At 43.3% G+C, this 24773-nt stretch overlaps 1 protein-coding gene and 1 long non-coding RNA gene across 5 annotated transcripts in view; one reads left to right on the top strand and one right to left on the bottom strand.

The window, feature by feature from the left end:
• Positions 1-7185: 7185 nt before the first annotated feature.
• LOC116988511 lies at positions 7186-22385 on the bottom strand. Of its 2 annotated transcripts, none has more exons than XR_004415969.1 (3): positions 22294-22385; positions 18262-18302; positions 7186-7303 (listed from the first exon to the last, which is right to left on the bottom strand). It is a non-coding gene; the product is annotated as an uncharacterized LOC116988511 (long non-coding RNA). The 2 variants fall into 2 exon arrangements; XR_004415968.1 differs by lacking the exon at positions 7186-7303 and adding an exon at positions 15059-15336.
• The window catches only part of LOC116988509 (hairy/enhancer-of-split related with YRPW motif-like protein), a 15702-nt gene continuing 12957 nt past the window's right edge, over positions 22029-24773 (top strand). For 2 of the 3 annotated variants that reach the window (XM_033045303.1, XM_033045301.1), the window contains exons 1-3: positions 22029-22582; positions 23561-23627; positions 23710-23793. In XM_033045303.1, coding sequence (XP_032901194.1) covers positions 22503-22582; positions 23561-23627; positions 23710-23793 — 231 coding nt within the window. In that variant the 5' untranslated portion in view covers positions 22029-22502. The remainder of the gene's footprint in view (positions 22583-23560; positions 23628-23709; positions 23794-24773) is intronic. The other variant, XM_033045302.1, reaches the window with a different exon arrangement.

Below are 24773 nucleotides of genomic sequence, written 5' to 3'. Positions count from 1 at the left end.
CTCCAGTAAGCAAACACACCCACACATGCATTAAACAGACATGGTTTTGTTCAGATTTCTATAATCAGTCACAATGTATATTAATAATTTGGACGAGGGGATTGAAGGCTTTGTGGCAAAGTTTGTGGATGATACGAAAATAGGTGGAGGGGCAGGTAGTACAGAGAAAGCAGGGACTATGCAGAAGAACTTGGACAATTTGGGAGAGTGGGCAGAGAAGTGGCAGATGGAATATACTGTAGCAAAGTGTGGTGTCATGCATTTTGGTAGTAGGAATAAAGGCGTATACTGTTTTCAAATGGGGTGAGAATCCAGAAATCGGAGATGCAAAGGGACTTGGGGACTTGGGAGTGCTGGTGCAGGATTCCCAAAAAGTTAATCTGCAAGTCGAATCGGTAGTAAAAAAAAAAAAAACTCAATGCTAGCATTTATTTCAAGAGGGCTTGCATACAAAACAGGGATGTAATGTTGAGGCTCTGGTAAGGCGCTGGTAAGACCGCATTTGGAATATTGTGTGCGATTTTGGGCACTATGTCTGAGAAAGGATGTGCTGGCTCCGAAGAGGGTCCAGAGGAGTTTTACAAGAATGATCTCAGGAATTAGTAGGTTAACCTATTAACCTGAGTGTTTGTCAGCACTGGGCCTGTACTCGCTGGAGTTTAGAAGAATGAGTGGGGACCTCATTGAAACAAACAGAATAGTTAAAGGCTTGGATAGAGTGGATGTGGAGAGGATGTTTCCACTAGTGGGGGAGTCTAGGACCAGAGGTCATAGCCTCAGAATTAAAGGACGTTCTTTTAGGAAGGAGAAGATGAGAAATTTCTTTAGTCAGAGGGTGGTGAATGTGGAATTCTTTGCCACAGAAGGTTGTAGAGGCCAAGTCAGTGGATATTTTTAAGGCAGAGATAGATAGATTCTTGATTGGTACGGTTATGGTGAGAAGTAAGAGAATGGGGTTAGGAGGGAGAGATAGATCAGCCATGATTGAGTGGCGGAGTAGACTTGATGGGCCGAATGGCCTAATTCTACTCCTATTCCTTGATTTATACCCTTATGACAAGATGCAGCTGTCACTGGAAGAAGTGAGGCCAATATTTATTGCCTTTACGAAAATGTCCCTTATGTGCGTGGCTTGCTTTGCCATTGCTGAGGACATTTCAGAATGCACCACACAAATACACATTAAATGAACAATGAAAACAGAAAATGCTAACAATACTCGCCAGTTCTTACAGTGTCTGCTCTGAGAAAGCAGAGTCAACATTTCAGAATGTTTCACCAAAAATAAACAGTAGGAGGAACTATAAAACAATAGGATGGGATAGCATGGATATCATTTAAAGGATTGTGGGCCAAATGAAGGCAAATAGGATTAGGTTATTTTAAACATCTTGGTTGTCGTGGACAAGTTGGGCTGAAAGGCCTGTTTCAGTGCCGGGTAATTCTGTAAATCTTTATGGCTATATTGAATTCATCTGCATATTAAACAGACTCAACTACATTCAGCCTTACATTAAGCAGACACATTTGCACTGCACATGCTCCGATGAATGAATTCTCCCTCTCTCTCACACAAGTACAGGAATCAGAGTATTGAAGACAAGCACACCACAATGTATCCACAACAGATCAACACACCTGTAAATATTCAAACATCAACATGTATTCTGAAATATTTCTGATAAACAGAAAACTCTAAACACAAATATTAATCGATCAACCTACATATATATATATTAGCAACCAATCACAAACAGGAAATCTGAAATAAATTATAGCAAAAGGAACTAACCACCACAACTGCTTTTATTTAAGAAGCTGTTCCATACATTTGTGCTCAGTGGGGAAAAAACATTTCAAATGCCTCATTTCAATTGATGCCAATTTTTGCTGTGTGTGTGTGTGTGTGTGTGTGTGTGTGTGTGTGTGTGTGTGTGTGTGTGTGTGTGTGTGTGTGTGTGTGTGTGTGTGTGTGTGTGTGTGTGTGTGTGTGTGTGTGTGTGTGTGTGTGTGTGTGTGTGTGTGTGTGTGTGTGTGTGTAAAACGGACTGATTTTGGTGACTTTCACAACACTTGTCATTGCTGTGAAAATGAGAAATGTTTTTTTCTGACGTTAAAGCCTTGTTACTAGAAATTGTGAGCATAGAGAGTACAGCACAAGAACAGGCTCTTCGGCCGATCATATCCTTGAACATAATGCCAAATTAAACTAATCCCATCTGCCTGCGTGTGATTCATATCCTTCCATTCCCGGTCTATCCATGTTGTTATCTAAAAACCTCAAATACAATGTACAGTACTACATAAATTATTGCAAATTATATTTAACTCGAGTTCACATCAGCAAAGGGTAAGAATATGAAATATTCCACAAGCAAGAGTAAAAATGTTTTTTAAATCATTTCTTTTTAAATGGCTCACAAGCACCGGAACCGACCCGACTCGCAGGGTAATTGACATTGCGGGGGAACTTTTTGTGTGTGATATAGGGTTAGATTCATAATTCTGTTAGTTCATAATTCTGTTAATTCTTGTTAAAGAATAAAATGTTTATAAACACACAAACATGAAAATTATATAAATGTATATAATCATATAACACACACAATTATATTTCTTCTGATCCAATAATGAACTTTATTTCAGACTAGACAAGGGACATTAAATAAGAAACATTGTAAATAAGAAACATTGTAAACCTCCCCGCAACTTCACACACACTAGGCCTTATCCCCCCCCCCCCCCCGGCACTCCCTCGCCTGCCCCCTCACTACAATGTCTCCCCCCCTCCTATGCCCCTCTCCCCGCTGCCCCGGGCCGCGCACTCCCTCTCCCCGCTGCGGATCCAATCTTTGGCCGGAAGCAAGATGGCGGAGCAAGATGGCGGAACAAGATGGCGGGGGCTGGTTGCTAAAATGAGTCATATAATCACCCATGAATCCGCCCATGAGCGTACTACACGTTTGCGTGAGAGTAACCCATCTTGCTTCGCTATAAGATCTTTGGCGTAAATTGGTGGTTGATGGTCTGTGTAGACTCGATGGGCCGAAGGGATTGTTTCTCTGATGGATCATTCAGTGACTTTCAATTACTCAAAATAGACCATTGTCAGGAATCTCATTCTAAAGCAGGACAACCGTTCAAGTTCAAGTTCAAGTGAGTTTATTGTCATGTGTCCCTGATAGGACAATGATTCAGATTCAGATTCAGATTCAACTTTAATTGTCATTGTCAGTGTACAGTACAGAGACAACGAAAGGCAGTTAGCATCTCCCTGGAAGAGCAACATAGAATATGATTTCAATAAATAAATTTTTTTTTTGTTTTTTTTTTGTTTATTTTATTAGAAGTTAATACAGTACAAAACAGTACAGTGGAACCTAATTTTAGGTGCCAACTATGTCATACCGTAATCCATTCTATTTACATGCATACAGTCATAGTGTTTTTCCTGTGGGAGGAGTGTCCGGGGGGGGGGGGGGGGGGGGGGCGATTGGCAGTCACCGAGGTACATTGTTGAGTAGAGTGACAGCCGCAGGGAAGAAGCTGTTCCTGGACCTGCTGGTTCGGCAACGGAGAGACCTGTAGCGCCTCCCGGATGGTAGGAGGGTAAACAGTCCATGGTTGGGGTGAGAGCAGTCCTTGGCGATGCTGAGCGCCCTTCGCAGACAACACTTGCTTTAGACGGACTCAATGGAGGGGAGCGAGGAACCGGTGATGCGTTGGGCAATTTTCACCACCCTCTGGAGTGCTTTCCGGTCGGAGGCAGAGCAGTTGCCCTACCATACTGTGATACAGTTGGTAAGGATGCTCTCGATGGTGCATACTCATCTGCATACTTGATGATGGTGTTAGTACCATGTACAGGTGTGCAGTCGTAGGTGAAGAGGGAGTAGAGGAGGGGGCTCAGCACACAGCCCTGTGGAACGCCGGTGTTCAGGGTGAGGGTTGAAGAGGTGTGCTTGTCTAACCTAACAGACTGAGGTCTGTTGGTTAGAAAGTCCAGTATCCAGTTGCAGAGGGAGGGGTCGATGCCCAGGTTACCGAGTTTGGTGATCAGTTTAGAGGGTATAATGGTGTTGAATGCTGAGCTGTAATCGATGAACAGCATTCTTACGTAAGTGTCTCTGTTGTCGAGGTGGGAGAGGGCGGAGTGAAGTGAAGAATGAAATTCTTGCTTTGCTTCAGCACACAGAACATAGTAGGCATTTACTTACTTACAGGACGGCAGAGAGACACAAGGAATTGCAGATGCTGCAATATTGAGTAAAATGCAAAGTGCTGGAGTAACTCAGCAGGTCAGACAATGGCAAGCCCGACAAATGGTCCCGACCCGCAATGCCATCTATCTATTCCCTGCACAGATGCTACCTGACCTGCTGAGGATACCAGAGACTGCAGACAACAAAGGTAATGTATTTCACAATAGATATTATCCCAGGCAGCGGGTCTGTAAATATTATCCATTTAGCCGCAAGGTTGCCATGTGGGAAGGGAAGGGGAAAACAAGGCGGTCTGTGAGGCCCTACACCAGCCAGGTGAGTGAGCACAGCTTGCAGCAGCTGAATAAAGCAGCAGTGATCATGAAAGGATGGCACCCTACATCATCGACATCCCACACTCACCCAGTGCCACCAGGACACCAGACTTTAATATTACAAAAGTAGGAACATAAGAAATGCATATCTCTTTAGGCGAAGATCAGACTAGATATTAGCAGAGGCAGAGGCAGAGGCTTGATAGATGCAAGATGGCACTGGAGCATGGCCACTCTTTCTGTATTGTCCCAGAAGAGGATCTACTGATATCCACTACAATCGTTCCACTCTTTTACTTGTGCATCATCGTATTCATGCATCGTACGATTAGATTGATTAGCCGCAAAGCAACACTTTTCCACTATATCTCAGTTCATATGACAATAATAACAATAATAATTCATCATAATCATAAGTGGACATACTACAAAAGTCATCTAAACTAGATTAAAAGACAAAGAGTACAAAGAATGTCAAGCCTCAGCAAGTATGGTGTCCCTCATCTCTCCTCTAACTCAAAAGATCTATTTCTTCTTCCTAATAAGCTGAAACCATTCACCTTGACTACCAGTGCCACCAACAAATGGCTGAAAACAAACCATGAATCCCATAGTCAGTTTCTGGATAACAGACCCACAAGGATGTGAATGGCCAGTCCCCTTGCTCAGAATCCCTTCTCCACAGTCCACCTGTTCCTTTACTCACCCCGGGTGCATGCTTAGGACCTGTCTTGCTGGCCCTCCGGCAGCCTGAAGCCCAACAGTGTGGATTGAAAAAGATGGGACCTCAGTTGGTGCACTGCCCTAAAAGACACCAATGGCCATTAACAGCCAGGAAAGCTGGAAGATGGGCTTTGCTGGTGGTGAAAGTTGTGACTTATTTTTGTTGCTTCTTTTAAAAATGTAACTTAAATAAATTAAAATCCTTCTAACTAATGTTAAAGCATTATTTCCAAAAGCAAAATAATTTCAGAACAGTGGCTTTTGTTTCCTTTTGCCTGTGAAAGCTTTACCTTGTAACACCATTGAAATCAATGGTTCATCGGTGGAGAATCCTAACAGGTCTGTCGTCCACTGCTGAAATCCAGCCACAGATTCAGTAACCGATGAGACGTGGATTTCTGTGTTTCACAGGGTGTGCAAGGAAAATGAATGCTTCTTTCAGCTTCCAAGAGAGAGGTCCAGTTTATTGGACTGTGATCTAGCAGCACACCAAAATGGTCATCAATGTATTTGGTTCCCAGCTGCTACCCAGGACAGAATGAATACTGTTTTTCCACCAGAGCTATTAACCTTGCCACGAATTAACCTGTCTGCCTGAATTACTCCTTTTCTGGTCATTTACGATTCAGTTTGGAATTAGTTTATATTTGGTTATTCTGTGATCGCTGCAGATGAGACATCTTATAAGTGTATAAGTTGCTTCCTTTCGGGCTGCTGTTGTAATAATATGCAACATTACTATTTTATGCACCATTAATTGATGTGAACAGCTTATTAATATGCATATGATTAGTGTACTCCATAAAAGTTAGACAGTACAGCCTTTCAAGATCTGCTAAGACCGCAGCATAAACCCAGTGGGTTGAAATCAAAAGACTCTGCAAGAAGGTGCAGATGTAATGATATGGGCGAGAGCTTTGTCAAATGTTTCTAATGCAGATAGTTTTCCAAATGCATTCTGTGAGTTCAGCATTTTGATCAATGCTTACCACAATTGTGGTAATTCTGTGAACAATTCCGTGGCCAATAGTGTGAACAATTATCACCACACTCGGGTCTGCACCACTTAAATCAATCTAAAACCCTCAAAGGGAAAGTCCAATGAGTCCAATGAGTATGAGGTTTTAGTTTTAGAGATACAGCGCGGAAACACGCTCTTTAGCCTACGAGTCCACGCTGACCAGCAATCACCGAATATTAACACTATCCTACACCAAAACATCATCCATTCCTTCTCTCTGGAGATGCTGCCAGTCCTGCTGAGTTACTCCAGCTTTTTATGTCTATCTTTGGTTTCAACCAGCATCTGCAGTTCATTCCTACACAACCTACAAACCTATATGTCTTTGGAGTGTGGGAGGAAACCAAAGATCTCGGAGAAAACCTAAGCGGTCATGGAGAGAACGTACAAAGTCCGTACAGACAGCACCCATAGTTGGGATCGAACCCAGACCTCTGTAAGGCAGCAACTCTACCGCTGCGCCACCGTGCCGTGCGAAAACTGTTCTGACTAAATAATGTAACAAAATGGGAGAATAGCTGCGAGGTTTCCCAAACTTGAGACCTGAGGGAAAGTGGTTTCTGGGGAGAAAATGCTTTATCCAAACAAAGCCTGGAGAAGATTAAGACTAAAGCTCTGAAAGCAGATAGCCCGGGTGACAATGTGACAATTAGGTTGTGGGACTGTAAACAATTACTGTCGTCATGGTCAGCAAATACATCTTCAGATGCCATGCAGACAGAAAATGCTAGAATAACTCAGCGGGTGAGGCAGCATCTCAGGAGAGAAGGAATGGGCGACGTTTCGGGTCGAAACCCTTCTTCAGACAGATGCCATGTCCTGCACACTGCATCATTGCCAGCTAAAGCAACCACACAGTGCACAACACCCACATCTCTGACCTTCTGGGAAATCCAGGTCCATTTCTCTTGCAGTGCGAGGTGGAGGCAGCAGGAAGTAACCACTGGGCAACACCTCGCCCTTCAATGTTTGGTAGGAAGGTGAGAGATTGCCAAGGCAGCCTGTGACCCAGTCGAGCAGTCCTAAATTTGGTCAGTGGGAATCAGCAAGAAAAATCTTCAATGGCTGTAGTCATATCTAGCACAAAGAAAACTGTTAATATATATTATTGGGCCCACAGCTTGATTCCGATGGCACCTCAATAGTTTGAAAGTCATTTATGGAAGCGATGCATTGCAGGACTGCACAGAGCACAATATGAGATGAATGTGTTAATAAATTTATTTTGAAAACAATAGCTTGTCACAGAATCACTTGTTTGAACCCCATATTGAATGGTCAATCCAAAGATTCCATTTGGTAAATGGGTAATTGGAGTTGTGTTTGCTGGTGGAAGAATTTCGCTGATCTGTTTCGGGGCATATGACAATAAAACATTCTTAACTCTTGGTGTGCACTGATATCTATTTTGATGTCCACCCATTTTTGCTCTTGAATTTTCATGTGCTTGTGTCCTGCTCTGGACTAACTACATTACATCTTTCGTTATTTGCAGTTGTCTCCAATAAAATAACCCGTTATTTAATTTATTACTTCCCGCTTCAGTATCTTACGTTCTGAAAATTATGAGTTTAATTTAAACAATATTTAAATTATACTGAAAAAGCTTGCATTTATATAGAACCACAGGATGTTCTAAACCACTTCACAAGCAATAAGGAACTATTGAAGTGTATTCACTGCTTCAGTGACGTTAACTGAAGATTGAATGTTACCCAAGCCAACTGACACTCCTTTGTTCATGGAAGGTCTCAACTCATCCTTTATATCCACCCAGCTGAGATGAAGTTTCAGTTTAAGGATTCCCTCTGAAAAGGAGCACTTGTCGTAACTGTGCAAAACTATCAGCACACTTTCATTGTTCAGGTCTAAAGTGGGACTTCAACCCACAACTTGTGCTGACTCTTCAACCTGTGGCTGATATTCAAATTAACATTTAACACGAGGCTTCATTGTATTCTTGGCAACTTGCTAATTGCAAACATATTCTCATATCCATTGCAGTAACATTTCCAGAAAATTATAACTTCTCAAACTTTTTGAACATTCAGACAATATTTATGATTGTATAGGAAGTGTAGGAAGTCACCTGCAGAGGCTGGGTTACACCGAAGATAGACACAAAATGCTGGAGGGCCTGTCCCACTTAGGCGACTTTTTAGGCGAGTGCAGGAGACTCTGCGCTCGCCACATGGTCGCCACATGTTCGCTGGTGGTCTCCGGTGAGTGTTCTTCATGGTCGCGAGTTCCTGCATTCTGGGAACTAGTCGCGGCCTCAGTATGGTCGCCACAAATTTTTCAACATATTGAACATTTTTCTGCGAACAAAAATTGGTCGCCATGGAGAAAATCGATAATCCTGTAGTCGTAGGTGCAGTTGTAGTGGGGACGCCATGTAGTTATACGTAGTCGAGGTAGTCGTAGGTAGTTTTAGTTAATCGCCTTTGCCCATTTTCATTGGCTCATTGGGGAAAAAAAACATAAGCACGAGTTTTCAGAACCAAGGATAACCGACCGGTAATGTTAAATGTCCGCCGACCTTCACAGCTGTGTATCTCTGGCTTATTAAAAGTTGTCTGGCTTCTTAAAAGTGTCTCGACTCCTTCTCCCCCTTCTCCCCTCCTCTCGGTGCTAGCCGTCTTAACTGTCTCATGTTCATTGAGGTGTGTGTGTGTGTATAACATTGGCGTTGCACCCTGTGAATTTCAAACAGTGCTCCCCCGCTTGCCCTGGCACCCGCCTTTGCTGTGTGTGTGTGTGTGTGTGTGTGTGTGTGTGTGTGTGTGTGTGTGTGTGTGTGTGTGTGTGTGTGTGTGTGTGTGTATGTGTGTATGTGTTCCACTCTGACAGTCGAGTGCTGGCAACTTGACAGTCACCGACAGTCCGCTGAAAAATCGCCTAAGTGGGACAGGCCCTTTACTCAGCAGGTCAGGCAGCATTTCTGGAGAAAAGGAATAGGTGACATTTTGTGTCAGAAGAAGGGTCTCGGCCTGAAATGTCACCAATTCCTTTTCTCCAGAGATGCTGCCTGACCCACTGGGTTAATCCAGCATTTTGTGTCTATCTTTAGTACTGTACAGTTGGCCTAGTGTGATTCATCAAGAAATGATGAGTCAAAATATAGGCCAGTGAGCCTCATGTCAGTGGTAGGGAAAATATTAGAAAGGATTGTTCGGCGTAGGATTTACTCCTATTTGGAAGCAAAGGAGATAATTCGAGACAATAAGCATGCTTGGCTCATGGCAGGTCATATCTTACTAACTTGTTGAGTTTTTTGAGGAGGTGACAAAGGTGATCGATGAGCAGTGGCGGACTGGCCAGGGTGTCAGCTTGCCCGATGGCAAGTGGGCCCCTGATGAAGTGGGCCCCCTATATCAAGTGGGCCCCTATATCAAGTGGACATGCTACTGTCGATGAGGATGTTATCTACATGGCTTTAAGTAAGACATTTGACAAAGTCCCCCTTGGTAGGCCGATCCAAAAAATTAAGATGCACGGGATTTACAGTAACTTGATCGTATGGATTCAGAACTGATTGCCTGATAGAAAACAAAGAGTTGTGGTGGAAGGGCATTATTCTGGCTGGAGGTCTGTGACCAGCAGAGTGCCACAGGTACATGTGCTGGTCCCTGTTGTTTGTGATGTGTATAAATGACTTGGATGTAAATGTCGATGGGTTGGTTAGTAAAGCCCCTGTCCCACATTCCTGAGTTACCACGAATTCTCCCGCATTTTCCCCTTGATTCAAACTCGGAGAATTACGGTAATAGCCAGCTGTAGGTACTCGGTGCTACTCGTGGACATTTGTCAACATGCTGAAAAAACGTCCCGACTTACCTGATGCCCCGAGTACCTACCGCTGGCATTAGGAGCCGCTACGAAATATCTACGGACGCCTACGGACTTGCTACGGACTCCTATGGACTCGCTACGGACATTCTCCGAGTTTGAGCAAGGGGAAAACTCGGGAGAATTCATTAGTAACTCGGGAAAGTGGGACAGGCCCTTAAGTTTGGCGAGGACACCAGGATTACTGGAACTATGAACAGTGAGGAAGGCTGTGATAGAAAGGAAGAGGGTTGATGATTCAATGGTACTTTATTGTCACATGGAATGACGTACAGTGAGATTCCTTTTTTTCCCATACGGTTCAGAACAAGTATTACTACACATAAGCACAATCTTAGTTAAGTACGAGTGTACAGGAATAATTCTCTGAGACAGTATCCAAGAGTCACCATGTTTTGGTACTATGCTTCAAGTCCAAGTTGTTATATTTGTAGAGTCTTAACTTGGCCATAAAGGCCCATTGTCCTGGCCAAGCAATGTTGTTGGTGTCCTCCACGTTACTCCACCAGTCCATGCCGCTGCAGGCTGCATCCGATCCATGCATTCGGCCTCGGAGCAGTGCCCGATCCATTCAAACCTCAGGCTGCAGCAGGGCCTCTAGTTGCCCACTCCACTAACGCCTGGATCTGGACACATCAATCCGCAAACCTTCACCCCTCTCCTCACCCGGCCACCGTACAGTCTTCGTGCCCGCGGGGCTACCCGACTACAGAGCATCCAGAGCGTTTATGAGGGTGCGGGAGGTAAGACCCCAATCTGTTTACTGCCAACTTTGTTTCCCTGCATCTGGAATGGCAAGACCCTTAACAGCTTTGATTTGCAGAGGATTCTTGATCCAGGTCTACAGCTCCCTGAAAGTGGAAACACAAGTAGAAACATTGGTAAAGAAGGTGTATGGTATGCCTACCTTCATTGGTGGGGTATTGAGTATAAGAGAGAGGAAGTCATGATGCAACTATTAGGACTTTGGTTAGGAGTACTGTGTGAGTTCTGGTCACCCCTTTTACAGGAAAGATGTGGAGACTTTATAGAGTGTGCAGAAGAGGTTTACTAGAATGCTTACTGGATTAGGAAGTATTAACTACAAGGAAAGGTTGGACAAACGTGGATTGTTTTCTCTGGAACGTTGAAGGATGAGGGTGGACTTGTTAGAAGTATATAAAAATTATGAGAGGCATAGATAGTGCAGACATTCAAAACCATTTTCCCATGATAGAAATGTCATAAACCAAAAGACATAGCTTTAAACGTAGACAAAAATGCTGGAGAAACTCAGCGGGTGAGGCAGCATCTATGGAGCGAAGGAATAGGTGACGTTTCGGGTCTTGACCCGAAACGTCACCTATTCCTTCGCTCCATAGATGCTGCCTCACCCGCTGAGTTTCACCAGCATTTTTGTCTACCTTAGATTTTTCCAGCATCTGCAATTCTTTCTTAGACATAGCTTTAAGGTGAGAGGAGGGGTAGGGGCTGGAGTTGGAGGCAGATACAATACTGGCATTTAAGAAACTTTTAGATATATGCACACGGATATACACTGAAGAAATATGGACCATGGGCAGGCAGTGGAGATTAGTTTCTTTGGCATCATGTTTGGTATGCACATTATGGGCTGAAGGGCCTGCTGCTGTGCTGAACTGTTCTTTGTTCAATAACGGTTTGAATCTCCAAAAATAATGTGGTGAACAATTATCAAAGTACGACACAATACCATCTTCCTACTTGATGAAGTGCGATCTTATGAATTCACATATGTAGAGGACATCTGCACTTAAATTTCAGTTGTATCTTGTACATTGCAATTTGCAAATCAGAAAGCTATGGTTGACCAAGTTTGTTAAATGGATCATATATCGTAAGTACCAACTTGAGATCAGACCTGTTCTTTCCAGAATGCAATTGCATCAGCTGTCATTTTTTTGGTCTTCCTCTTCGAGTCCGTTGCAATCTCAGATGTCGTTCTGCCAGTATCTGGCGCAGGTCACAGCTGGTCGGGTCGGTTCAGCCATGTCCTGGGGGCTGCACTGGGGGGCGTCGTCACACTCCAGTAGGTGGGACATTGTCTGTACTGCTCCACAGCTGCATGTGTCTTCTGCCTGGTAGTTCCATGCTTTCATAAGTGCTTTGCACCTCCCCTGCTCCACTCGTAATCTGTTGAGGGTCTCCCCTGAGAGTAATCACCCTGGATCATAGCAATCATTTGTGGTCAATCAGACAATAGTAGTCATTATGTTTCCTCTGCCCATGAATGCAAAATCAAAGAATTTTTCTGAAAGTCAACAAATGTGAGCAAAGTTTGTTATCCATCATTTGTTGTAACCAAACTTCTCGTTGGTGCTCATTATGATTCTTCCACGTGTGTGTCTTCCTGTGCAAAATCGCACCATCTATGACATTGGGTAATAACAACATTTACAAAGTACGCCACTTGACACTTTAAAGTAACTTGACTGTAATAAATCATCCCAAAGCAATAATGCAACGTACATTTCTGAAAAGAGTTTTATTTCCTCTTACAACACAAATCAAACTATTTATTTCTTATACTCTGGCATCAGGGTAAATCTATGTTGTGTTTGTATTGTTCAGATAAAATGTAGCTGTTTCTCCAAGGAATACAATGGGGCGAAGGATCAAATATTTCCTTTCTCCACTCTTACCACTAATTCTAAATATAATCAGTGTAGGAAAGAACTGCAGATGCTGATTTAAATCGAAGGTAGACACAAAATGTTGGAGTAACTCAGCAGGACAGGCAGCATCTCTGTAGAAAAGGAATGTGCAACGTTTCGGTTCGAGAATAAGGGGTAAGCCATTTAGAATGGAGATGAGGAAAAACGTTTTCACACAGAGGGTTGTGAATCTGTGGAATTCTCTGCCTCAGAAGGCAGTGGAGGCCAGTTCTCTGGATGCTTTCAAGAGAGAGTTAGATAGAGCTCTTAAAGATAGCGGAGTCAGGTGATATGGGGAGAAGGCAGGAACAGGGTACTGATCAGCCATGATCACAGTGAATGGTGGTGCTGGCTCGAAGAGCTGAATGGCCTACTCCTGCACCTATTGTCTATGGGGTTAATGGGGAACTACATTTCCCTAAGATCCCCCTAAGAATGTTATATTTTTATGTGATTCCCTCCCTCCTGCAACACCCAGTTCCTCGGTTGCACATCCTAAAAGTTTCCTCATAGCCTCAGCCTCCCAATACACCACCCTCTCCCCTCGCATCCCACAGCCATGATCCTCTCCCATGATCCACACCACTGCAGCATCTTCCCACGCTACCCCTCTTAACCCCTCTCCCAATCACCTGCTCAAAAAATACTTCCTTCACGATCTCTAATCTCTGCATTTGGAAGAGATTGTGGGATATAGGCTTTGTTCATGATTGTACATGCAAAGCCTTTTCCACAGCACTCAACATCTTGAGCCTCATGTGATATGACATTGGAGTCTTAAACCCTGTGTGGACCCCACAACACAGTAGCCTCTTGCTTTTCTAATCAACCCACTTTGTAATAAAGACCAACATTGCATTTATCAATGGCTTGCAATATGTTAGATTTATATCATTTTTGGAAAACTCCCAAGTCTCCTGTTGCTCTTTTTCCATAGTCAGAGAGTTGTATAGTATGTAAACAGCACTTTGGCACACCACTTCTTGCCAATCATCATGCCTACCTGTATTAATCCCACTTGCCTGCATTAATTCTGTACACCTCTATGCCTTGCTCATTCAAGTTCCAGTATAGATGTTACTGTTTCTTCCTCCATTACCTCTTTGGGCAGCTCATCCTAGATTCCAACTACAATTTGTGTGCAAAATGTATCCCTCAGTTACACGTTTAACCTCTTCCCACTCACCTCCACATCGAGTGGCAAAGTAGGCGAACCAGCATCAGTGTTCTCTCCCATATTGGTTCACCCATCATTGCCAGTGATGATCACCACAACCCAATGGTTTCCATCAGCCTCCTTGTACATTAGACCCGAGACTCAAGGTGACTGCTTTAATGAAGCACCGATGTTATCCTGAAGCACTTTGCCCGGTCCTTTGCCTTCTCTCCCTCTGCCAGACTCGATGCCGCTTCCCACAAATCCAACTAGTCTGCTGAGGAACATTACTCTCAGATCAAGACGTCGACAGACAGCTCAGTAAATAAATATCTGGAATATTGTATCTGCTCTTTCTGTTTAATCTTCAGTGTTGAAACCAAGTTACTTAAGCCCTTTCATCGTGCTATATTTGCTCTCTTGCAAGAATTTAAGTACAAAAGGAAACTAACATGTGCTCACAATATCCAGCATACTGAGCAAAGAAAATTGAAATAATCGGGTAATATTTTATGCTTGGATGGCAACCATATATTTAATTGATAGTTTTGAATAAGGAATTCATTATAATGGAGTGAACTGAAAGTTATGTGTTGCTTTGGAATTCAGTGGTTTATATTTGTATTCCCCTTGAGTTGGGATGGATTTGGAAGTAGGCTTGTAGTCTTTCTCTTCTTTGTAACTTCTGAATGTAGTCATTAAGTGAGTGGTATCTCCAAAGCAAAGGCATTCTATTTGATAGGTTTGTGAAATGAAGTGTATGAATGTAACTTAGTTCATGTTAATTTATGCTAGCAATCATTACCGGGTGAAATCACCCTCTTCAGGAAATTCTCCATGGAGCATTTAATGTTTTCCCTGTGCCGATTACATAACTAGTGGTTATGTTTAAGAAAGAACTGCAGATGCTGGAAAAATCATGGAGAAACTCATCTATGGAGCGAAGGAAATAGGCAATGTTTCAGGTCAAGACCCTTCTTCAGACTAGTGGAGTACAGACGTCTCCCCCCCCCCCCCCCCCCCCCCCCCTTACTGGAGATATTGGTTCTTTATCAGTCTGAAGAAGGGTTTCGGCCTGAAACATTGCCTAATTCCTTCGCTCCATAGATGCTGCTGCACCCGCTGAGTTTCTCCAACATGTTTGTCTACCTTTGGTTCTTTAAGGTTCAATCAATAATATTCATTTACCAATCCCTGTTTGAACAAACTACAAACACATCAAATAAATGTTTTTTCATCTGACATGTCTTGTCCACAGTATCTTCCAGGCTAAGTAGTCAGTGCTTGGAAGGTTTGAAACATCATCACTGACTTTTCCATCCCTGGTTGCAACCTTTTTATTCAGTTCACATCACGAGGTGCAATCTCTGAAGAGAATCTGAGAAAGATAAGCAAAGTGTAGGAAGGAACTGCAGATGCTGGTTTACACCAAAGATAGACACAAAATACTAGAATGACTCAGCGGGACAGGTAGCATCTCAGCAGAGAAAGAATGGCTGACGTTTCAGGTCGAGACCCTTCTTCAAACTTCTTCAGACTAAAGACAAGTAAAACCGTCTGTGGTCTCCTGCACAGTTCTAATGAAAAGCAATGAAAGCTTGAGGATCAGCACCAATTCCTCAATTTAGGTATGTTGCAGATTTTAGTAGTCAATGAGGAATTGAGCAAATTCAGAAAATTCACCTTCTCTGTAACAGAACTTGCCAGTTCTGCTGTTGTCTAACCATCTGTAGTGAATCTGTTTTTCTCTCCCCATTCGCACCAGGCATTGACTGCACCTCAGAAAGCACTTCAGTTTTTACTTATCCCTTTGTTTATTCCCTTCTCTAAATTGACCCTCATTGATCTACCAACTGGCTGGCTTTTCATCACCAGGTCACCGTACATACAGCAGTCCTGGTCCCCACCGTATCAGAAATGTTTCCTTTGTCCAATCTATCCATCTCTCGGCCCCTGCAATTCAAAACTAATATGTTTTCTTTCTTTTTCAATTCTGATGAAGGATCTTCAATCTGAAACATTAACGATAAGTCTTCTTCAACAGATGTTAGAGGAAATCACTTATTTGCAAATACACTGCCTGGGTGGCCTCTGATGTACACTGCTCAGCAAATTGGAAGATGTGGCAGAAATCTGCAGCAACTGCTGCAATGATCCTGCAGTGACTAAGTTATGCGTCATCTTGATTTTGGCGTTTAAGAAGGAACTGCAGATGCTGGAAAATCGAAGGTACACAAAAATGCTGGAGAAACTCAGCGTGTGCAGCAGCATCTACGGAGCGAAGGAAATAGGCAACGTTTCAGGCCGAAACCCTCCCTTCATCTTGATTTTGGCCTTCAGCTCATGGAGAGAGCAGTCCTAGCACCAGTCAGTCTGAAGGTCTTATAACATTACACCACCTCTCAATGACGACTTGCTTTGAAAAACCTGAGTCTGTTCAACAACGAAGCACAGGTAGAATGTGTTTAAGAAGGAACTGCAGATGCTGGAAAATAGAAGGTAGACAAAAGTGCTGGAGAAACTCAGTGGGTGCAGCAGCATCTATGCTGCGAAGGTACTCAGCATAGATGCTGCTGCACCCGCTGAGTTTCCACAGGTAGAATGTACTGTTTCTGAAGACCCTACAAGTGAAGATTCTTCACTGATCAGCCCTGATTGACCATCTGTGCCCATAGTGATGCTTCCCATAATGGAGGGGCTGTTACTGAAGCACCCGAAAAAAAGAGTACTCAAGAACAGAGAAAACAACACTGGACTTTTGTGAACAGCAATCAGTCAATTCTGAAGCTCGGCAGTAACTGTAGTATCACTTTATATAGCCACAAAATAGTGTGATGTGCTCCTTGTTCCACTGAGACTATTCCCCAACATTTGCATTGTGAAGCTTTACATTGAGGTTGAAGGGAGGGGGGTAAGAGTGAGTTGAAGAAGTGGCAGATGGGATGGGAGAGAGTTGGGACGGTGGGGATGGAGAGATAAGATAAGGCAAGGGTGGGGGCAGAAGTGGTGAAGGAAGAGGCAATAAAGCACTGCCTTTAATTTGGCATGGACAGTGAAGTCTTAAATACACCATAGTTGCAGCTTCGGAGATGATGGTGAACATGCATACTAACCCATGGATAAAATTGAGATCAATTGAAGGTAAAGTAACACAATTGGAGTAAGATGCTGAGCCACCCTCTCTGCTTTTTACAAGCACTGTAGAATATTTAGCATCAGATTTTAAAGATCCAAATCAGGAATTCTTTATTATTTTTATTTTTATTATTATTACTACTATCTTTTCAATACATTCTCTCCCATCCTGTCTGCTACTTCCTCATCTCACTCCTCCCTTCAGCTATAATGACAACCTGAGCTGAGGAAAACCTGTGCATTTAAAGTTTAGAGTTCAGAATTTAGAGATACTGCATGGCCTTTATCCCACCGGGTCAATGCCATGCGATGTGAAAGGAAAGCAGAGTACCCGGAGGAAACCCAGGTAGTCACCGATAGAATGTGCCGACTCCACACAGACAGCACCTGACTTTAGGGTCAAACATGGGTCTCTGGCGCTGTGAGGCAGTAGCTCTACCAGCTGCACCACTGCGCCACCCATATGCCATAGTCAGCCAATCCACCAATGCCACTCTACATTGAAAAGCATGCCTCAATGACTAGAGTTCCAGTTTTATGTCTCTTGCTTAACAACCCATAGAGAATATTGATTTCTCGAACTTCAAGTAAGCCCTCTTTCTCCATCCATCCCCACCCAAAGTCTGTACCACCTTCAAAGTCATCTGATTGAGTCTCATTGTCTATACTCATTTTCACCTAGCACACAGCTAACAATGGTCTGCTTCCTTTATCATTGTTGTTTCATTGAATATTTTTCCTTCATTTGTTCTACATCTCTCTACATCACCGTCCATATCCCTTGTTTCCCTTTCCCTTCAGTCTGAAGAAGGGTCTCGACTCTAAACGTCACTTATTCCTTTTCTCCAGAAATGCTGTCTGACCCGCTGAGTTATTCCAGTTTTTTTGTCTATCTTCCGTTTAAACTAGCATCTGCAGTTCCTTCCTACACAAGACACATTAAAAACTGGAATACAGGAACGGGTAACATAAACCTACATAGCCAACCTGCTCAGTCTCATCCTGTAAAAATTCAAGCACTCTCCTGATCATATTCATGCTAGTGGTAAACCGGTTTCCATCGACATTACATCTGATGCGATAAGAAACAGATATATTTGTACAACCTGTAGCAAGAAGTGGCTCACTCTGAAATTAACTACAGCTTTTTAATTGAAGTGTTTCTTACTGGAGTTTGCCCAGAATGCTCATCATGCAAATTGCTTCCCTCTGAAGGGTGGAATACATCATAATGCCTGTGATTAGTTCAATTTGAGATGTCCACTTCAACTTAGTTCAGAAGAAAAATGATTGCACACAAGCAAGGTAAAAGCAAGATGTCATTATTATGAATATACTAGATTGTGACGTTGTGACTCCATGGGCAACCAGTCTTTCCTCCAGTCTCTCCATCACCTTTGGAAACTTTTATTGCTGTTTATCAACACGAGGACCAATGTTTGGACAATGAAAGTCAAAAAAGCCATTATAAGACTGAGAAACAAGAATAAAACTGTTAGAGGCATCAGCCAAACCTTAGGCTTACCAAGGGGTGGAAGATTGCAACCTTCACGTGGTCCACCCTGTTTCGACTAATGCAATCATCTCGACGTGCACAAACTGAAGATCAAATAGAACAAGTTGTCCAACAACTTTAGGCTGTGCACGCCACACAAAAGAAGAAGAAGGGTTACCAAAATCAACACTTTGGAAAATCATTAAGAAAGAGAGCACTGGTGAGCTTACTAACCGCAAAGGGGTTGGCTGGCCAAGGAAGATCTCCACAGCTGATGACAGAAGAATTCTCTCTATAATAAAGAAAAATCCCCAAACACCTGTGCGACAGATCAGAAACACTCTTCAGGAGTCAGGTGTGGATTTGTCAATGACCACTGTCCACAGAAGTCTTCATGATCAAATACAGAGGCTACACTGCAAGATGCAAACCACTGGTTAGCCGCAAAAATAGGATGGCTGGGATACAATTTGCCAAGAAGTACTTAAAAGAACAACCACAGTTCTGGAAAAATGTCTTGTGGACAGATAAGGCGAAGATTAATTAATAACAGATAAGGCAAGAGCAAAGTATGGAGGAGAGAAGGAACTGCCCAAGATCCAAAGCATACCATCTCATCTGTGAAACACGGTGGTGGGGGTGTTATGGCCTGGGCATGTATGGCTGCTGAAGGTACTGGCTTACTTATCTTCATTGATGATACAACTGCTGCTGGAAGTAGCATAATGAATTCTGAAGTGTATAGACACATCATATCTGCTCAACTTGAAACAAATGCCTCAAAACTTATTGGCTGGCGGTTCATTCTACAGCAAGACAATAGACAATAGGTGAAGGAGTAGGCCATTCGGCCCTTCGAGCCAGCATGAGCCACATGATTCAATGTGATCATGGCTGATCATACACAATCAGTACCCCGTTCCTGCCTTCTCCCCATATCCCCTGACTCCTATGTTTGGACAATGATCCAAACATACTGCTAAAGCAACAAAGGAGTTTTTCAAAGCTAAAAAATGGTCAATCTTGAGTCGCCAAGTCAATCACCCGATCTGAACCCAATTGAGCACGCCTTTTATATGCTGACTAGACGACCTGTGGACCCGTTGGATTCCAAGGATTTCACAAATGCGGATACCAGACCCAGCAACCCTCCAGCAACTGGTGATGTCCATGAATCGCACACTTCAAGCAGTCATTGCATGCAAAGGATATGGAACAAAATACTTAACATGACTACTTTCATTTACATGACATAGCTGTGTCCCAAACATTACGGTGCCCTGAAATGGGGGGGGGGGGGGTGATTATGTATAAACACTGCTGTTATGTCTACATGGTGAAACCAAAATGTATAAAAATGGCCTTTAATAAAATCTGGCAATGTGCACTTTAACCACGTGTGATTTTTTTTTCTATTACAATCTCAAATTGTAGAGTACAGAGGCAAATAAATAAATGATGGGTCTTTGGCCCAAACATCACGGAGGGCACTGTACTTTGCTGTCCTCATTTCAAGTTATTTTCTTCCTCTACATTGTTCAGTGCTTTAAGATTCCTTCATTTTGTACTTTATTACAGATCATCTCATGAACACAAAGAATATTATGTTGAAATTAATCTACCAATTCTCCACCACATTCCCTCAGATACTCAATGATCTACCTTTACTTTCTGACTGATAGGACACTCTTCTGGTACCTGGCCAGATACCTCTACCCAGCTAAAGACCTGACCTCGCTATCAACCTTCCAACTTGATCTTCGAAACCAACCCGTTCGCCCCGACTCACTTTCCCATCCCTGACCGATCCCACCAACCTGCTGATTTGATTCCCTCCTACTCATTCCCAATCCGTCCCTACACACCCCACCCCACCCTCCCCTCCCTTCCCTTCCCCTCCTCTCCCCCCACATTCTGTGCCTTACTCCACTGTGATCCACCACCATGTTTATTTGATTTCCTTCTCACACTGTACTGGTAGAATGTGCAAATGAAAGAGCTTTCTTACTTTAGTGCAGGACAACGTGGCTCTTTGCGCCACTGAAGTTTCCACTAGTGGGCCTTTGCGTAAAACGTTGTTACCTGCCACACTTAAAAGGTACCTGTCAATTTCTAAGCTCAGAGCTAACTAGATCAATTTTATTAATATAATAAGGTTAAACTGCAACATTCAGCAGCAGCAGCTTTTCCCCAAAAGATTGGGGGATTTTTCGTGAATCATTTCAGATTGAGAATTTGGGGATTGATCTGGCTTCAAGTGTTCATTACCAACTTGAGTTTGTAATCTTGTCTTAAATAGACCACAGAAGGAAACAATCGTTGAACTGTGGGCAAGTGGAACTCACTTGCTCCCTTTCAGAGACACCTTTCACAGACATGATGGGCCAAATGGCTTCCTTCCCTATTCTATGATATTGTGATTATCTCTGTATACAACAAGAGTTTAAGCTTTGTAATCTTTCTTCCTATTAATGATCCCCCATCACAAGGTTATCTTGAGGTTTCTTAAAACCAAAGTCATGGTCGACCATGAAAGTAAATGGTCAAAATAACAAAAGAACATGCTTAAAATTCAAGATTCAAGAGAGTTTATTGTCATGTGTCCCTGATCGGACAATGAAATTCTTGCTTTGCTTCAGCACAACAGAACATAGTAGGCATTGACTACAAAACAGATCAGTGTGTCCATATACCATTATATACGTATATACACACATGAATAAATAAACTGATAAAGTGCAAACAACAGATAATGGGTTATTAATGTTCAGAGTTTTGTCCGAGCCAAGGTTAATAGCCTGATGGCTGTGGGGAAGTAGCTATTCCTGAACCTGGTCATTGCATTCTCAATAAATGTGGAGTTTGCACGTTCACCCTGTGAGAGGAATTCTTCCAACAGCCGCTGGCTAGCAGGTTAATTGGCTGCTGTAATAATGGCGATGGTTGGTGGAGGGTTGGCAGACATGGATTTCAGGAACTAGGTAGAGATGGGAGGCGGGGTGGGAGATGGGATTGAAATTAAGTACAGACTTGACGGGCCGAGTGGCCTTCTTGTATGTCGTAAGGATATTTGATAAAAAATATAATGTAATTGAAGTGGGCAGATTCCAGTGCATGCGGGGTGTGAGTGGGCTCCTGGTGCGGGTTGTGTTGGGGAAGGTGCAGGGAGAGGGATCTATCCCAGGTGTCATGGGATGTCACGGACCTGTGGCTCCCACCTCTCGCCAACTTCTCACGTTTTAGTCAGCAACCTGCCAGCCAGCTGTGAGGCCAGCTTCTCTGCAAAGCCACCAGGAAGCTAACTCTTGCCCAGAGAAGCAAGAGAGAAGGGCCGTGGAGAGGGGATAGTCCGGGTTGTGGAGGTGAACTACCCGCCAGTGAGAGGGTGTATCGCGGGGAGGAGAGAGAGGGAAGGGAGGGAGGGAGAAAGAATTTGGGACCAAGCCAGGGCGACTTGGTCAGAGAGGAAAAAAAATCAAAGCGACCACATGAGAACGATCAAGCCGCAGGAAAAACCTCGCGGGGGAAGAAAACCAGCGTCTACAAGCAACCCCCCGAGCCATCGCCTGTGCAGCGCAGGGGCGGCGCGGAGACTGGACCTCTCCCGGAGCCGCTGCCGGGGTGAGGAGCGAGAGAGCAGGGCCACCACTCGCCCACACGCACCCCGGGGACCGGCCGCAGTCCGCACACACTCACTCGCTCCACCTTCAGCACCGAAGCCGGCCACCACAGTTGCTGCCAACGTCCCACAAAGTGCAACATTCACACACAGTTGCCTTTCACCTGTCCCGTCAACACCCTGAAGCCTAAAGTAGGCGGAAACCTCCACTAGCATCCGCACCTGTGACTGGCCGGCCTGTACACCGCTCCCTTTAACATTGTATGCACATTATCTGTTTAAAGACAATTACACAATGAAGCGGCTGTACGATGAGACCTCCTCGGACAGTGATCTGGAGGAGACGATAGACGTTGGGAGAGAGGAATATTACTGGTGAGTAACTTCATATCTGCTTTCCTGTTCTGCCATCCTCAGTCTTCAACCCGACCCAATCTCTTTCTTCAGGAAGAAGGGTTTCGGCCCGAAACGTCGCCTATTTCCTTCGCTCCATAGATGCTGCTGCACCCGCTGAGTTTCCCCAGCAATTTTGTGTACCTCCAATCTCTTTCTTCGCCCGCCAGGAGTTTTCCGATCTGTCAGAGAACTGGAATTTACAAAACAATTTAATTTCGTGCCGCATAGATATTAACCCTTGGGAGGTTTAAAGTTAGCAAAAACTCCAGCGCCGCTTTTGGGTCAAGGCTAGGATGAATATAAATAGCCACAGAAAGGCAGCGTACCCAGATAGATTACTGTGACAGCTCCGAATGGCCCCGTTTAATTTTTAGCTTGCCCGCAAGTCATAGACTGCTGTTATAGATGTCTGCCTTGTTTCATCATAAATCGCACAAAGCATTGAGCAACTGCTTTAAAAGAACAACCAGTGTAATTTCATGTAAAAGCAGAAGATGCTGAAAACACGCAGCTGGTCGGGCAGCAACTGTGGGAAGAGAAACACTGGTCTTTTTTCAGGTCTGAGATCCTTTGAGATTACTGAGCCACACTCCCCCACATCCTCTGATACCGAAGACTACCCGTTTTTTTCCTTTCCAGTTCTAACACAGTCTGAGAACAGAAAATTTTTTATTTCCCTTTCCACAGAGGCTGCCTGACCTGCTGATTTTTTTCTTCCAGATTTCCAGGATTTGCAATTGATTAGTTTTTTTGTTAGGTATTTTGGTGACAATTTAAAATATTGCATCTTTTGACAGGAGGCTGAGAGTTAATGCATGTTATCATATTTTATGAGGCCAGCCTTGTACTTGTATCCAGATTGATGTCATCTGTTTAATGGAAAGTTGCCCCCTACTAATGTTGTGCAGCACACATGTAGACGTTAACAAAAAATGGATGTTAAAATTTTATTTTCAGCCCTGTGACTCGATCAAGTTCACCAACAACAACTTCACACATGTTGGCACGAAAGAAGAGGCGTGGAGTAAGTGAGAGATTATCTTTACTTAATGGCAAAATGCTTGTTAAATGTAATTTAAATCCTTATTTAAATATGTTTCTTGCAGATTATTGAAAAAAGAAGGCGGGACAGGATTAATAACAGTTTATGTGAACTGCAACGCTTGGTCCCAACAGCTTTTGAAAAGCAGGTGATTAATGACATTACTGAAGAAATGTGATCTTTGAAATCGAACCTCCTTTTTTTAATCCATATGCAAAATATTTAGATTTGTATGTGCATTAAAGTACTATATTCAATTCAATTCAATTCAACTTTAATGTCATTGCACAAATACTGAGTATGGGTACAACGAAATGCAGTTTTGCGTCAGTCCGTAGTAGTAGTGCAATATAGAAATTTAAAAAAAAAGAGGATACAGAATAATCAACAATACAGAATAATTAAACAATGGGGACGGAGGGATCGGAGGAATCTATCGGCGGGACTCCGAGTTCAGCAATGCGACGGTATAATTGTAGAAGCTGTTCCTCATCCTACTGGTACGAGACCTGAGGCTCCTGTACCGCCTCCCTGTTGGGAGGAGGGCAAACAGTCCATGGTTGGGGTGGGAGGGGTCTTTAATGATCTTAATGATATAAATTGGAATGGGTAACTTTGTGTATTTCTTCATGTAGATATGAGAATTAAAGGGGCTTCATAACATAACATGTACAGGATGATAAACCACATTAGGCTAAGGTGCAGAACAATTTTCATTTGAAATTCTCTCTGACCCAAAATAGGGTAACAATAGACTTTAGGCTCCATGAGAATATTTTTTTAAAACAACACATCACTCCGTCAACTTCAATATGTGCTTCAATACAAAATCAGGCCTCATTTCAATATAGTGTCCAAGAGGGGTTGTGTTGTAATGTTTGTATTCCCGTAATTCTGTCTTGATGTTCCAGTTGTGAAAACTGTACATTGTCCAGTGTCACCACAATTGTTCTACCAATACCAAGTGAATTTTCCAAACTTTTATAGTTAGACGTGACCTGATCACTCCAAAGAGCAGCCTGGATAGCTGCCCTTTTCCAGACAATGAAGTTTCATTGTTGCACAATTCTGGACATGCTTTTAAACGCACCCATACAATATTTTCTTCTGACCGCAGGGTAGTGCAGA

Source organism: Amblyraja radiata, chromosome 27, assembly GCF_010909765.2.
Source record: "Amblyraja radiata isolate CabotCenter1 chromosome 27, sAmbRad1.1.pri, whole genome shotgun sequence".
NCBI classification, from domain to species: Eukaryota; Metazoa; Chordata; class Chondrichthyes; order Rajiformes; family Rajidae; genus Amblyraja; species Amblyraja radiata.
Note: the sequence above shows the minus strand (reverse complement) of the source record. Positions and strands in the feature narration are given on the sequence as shown.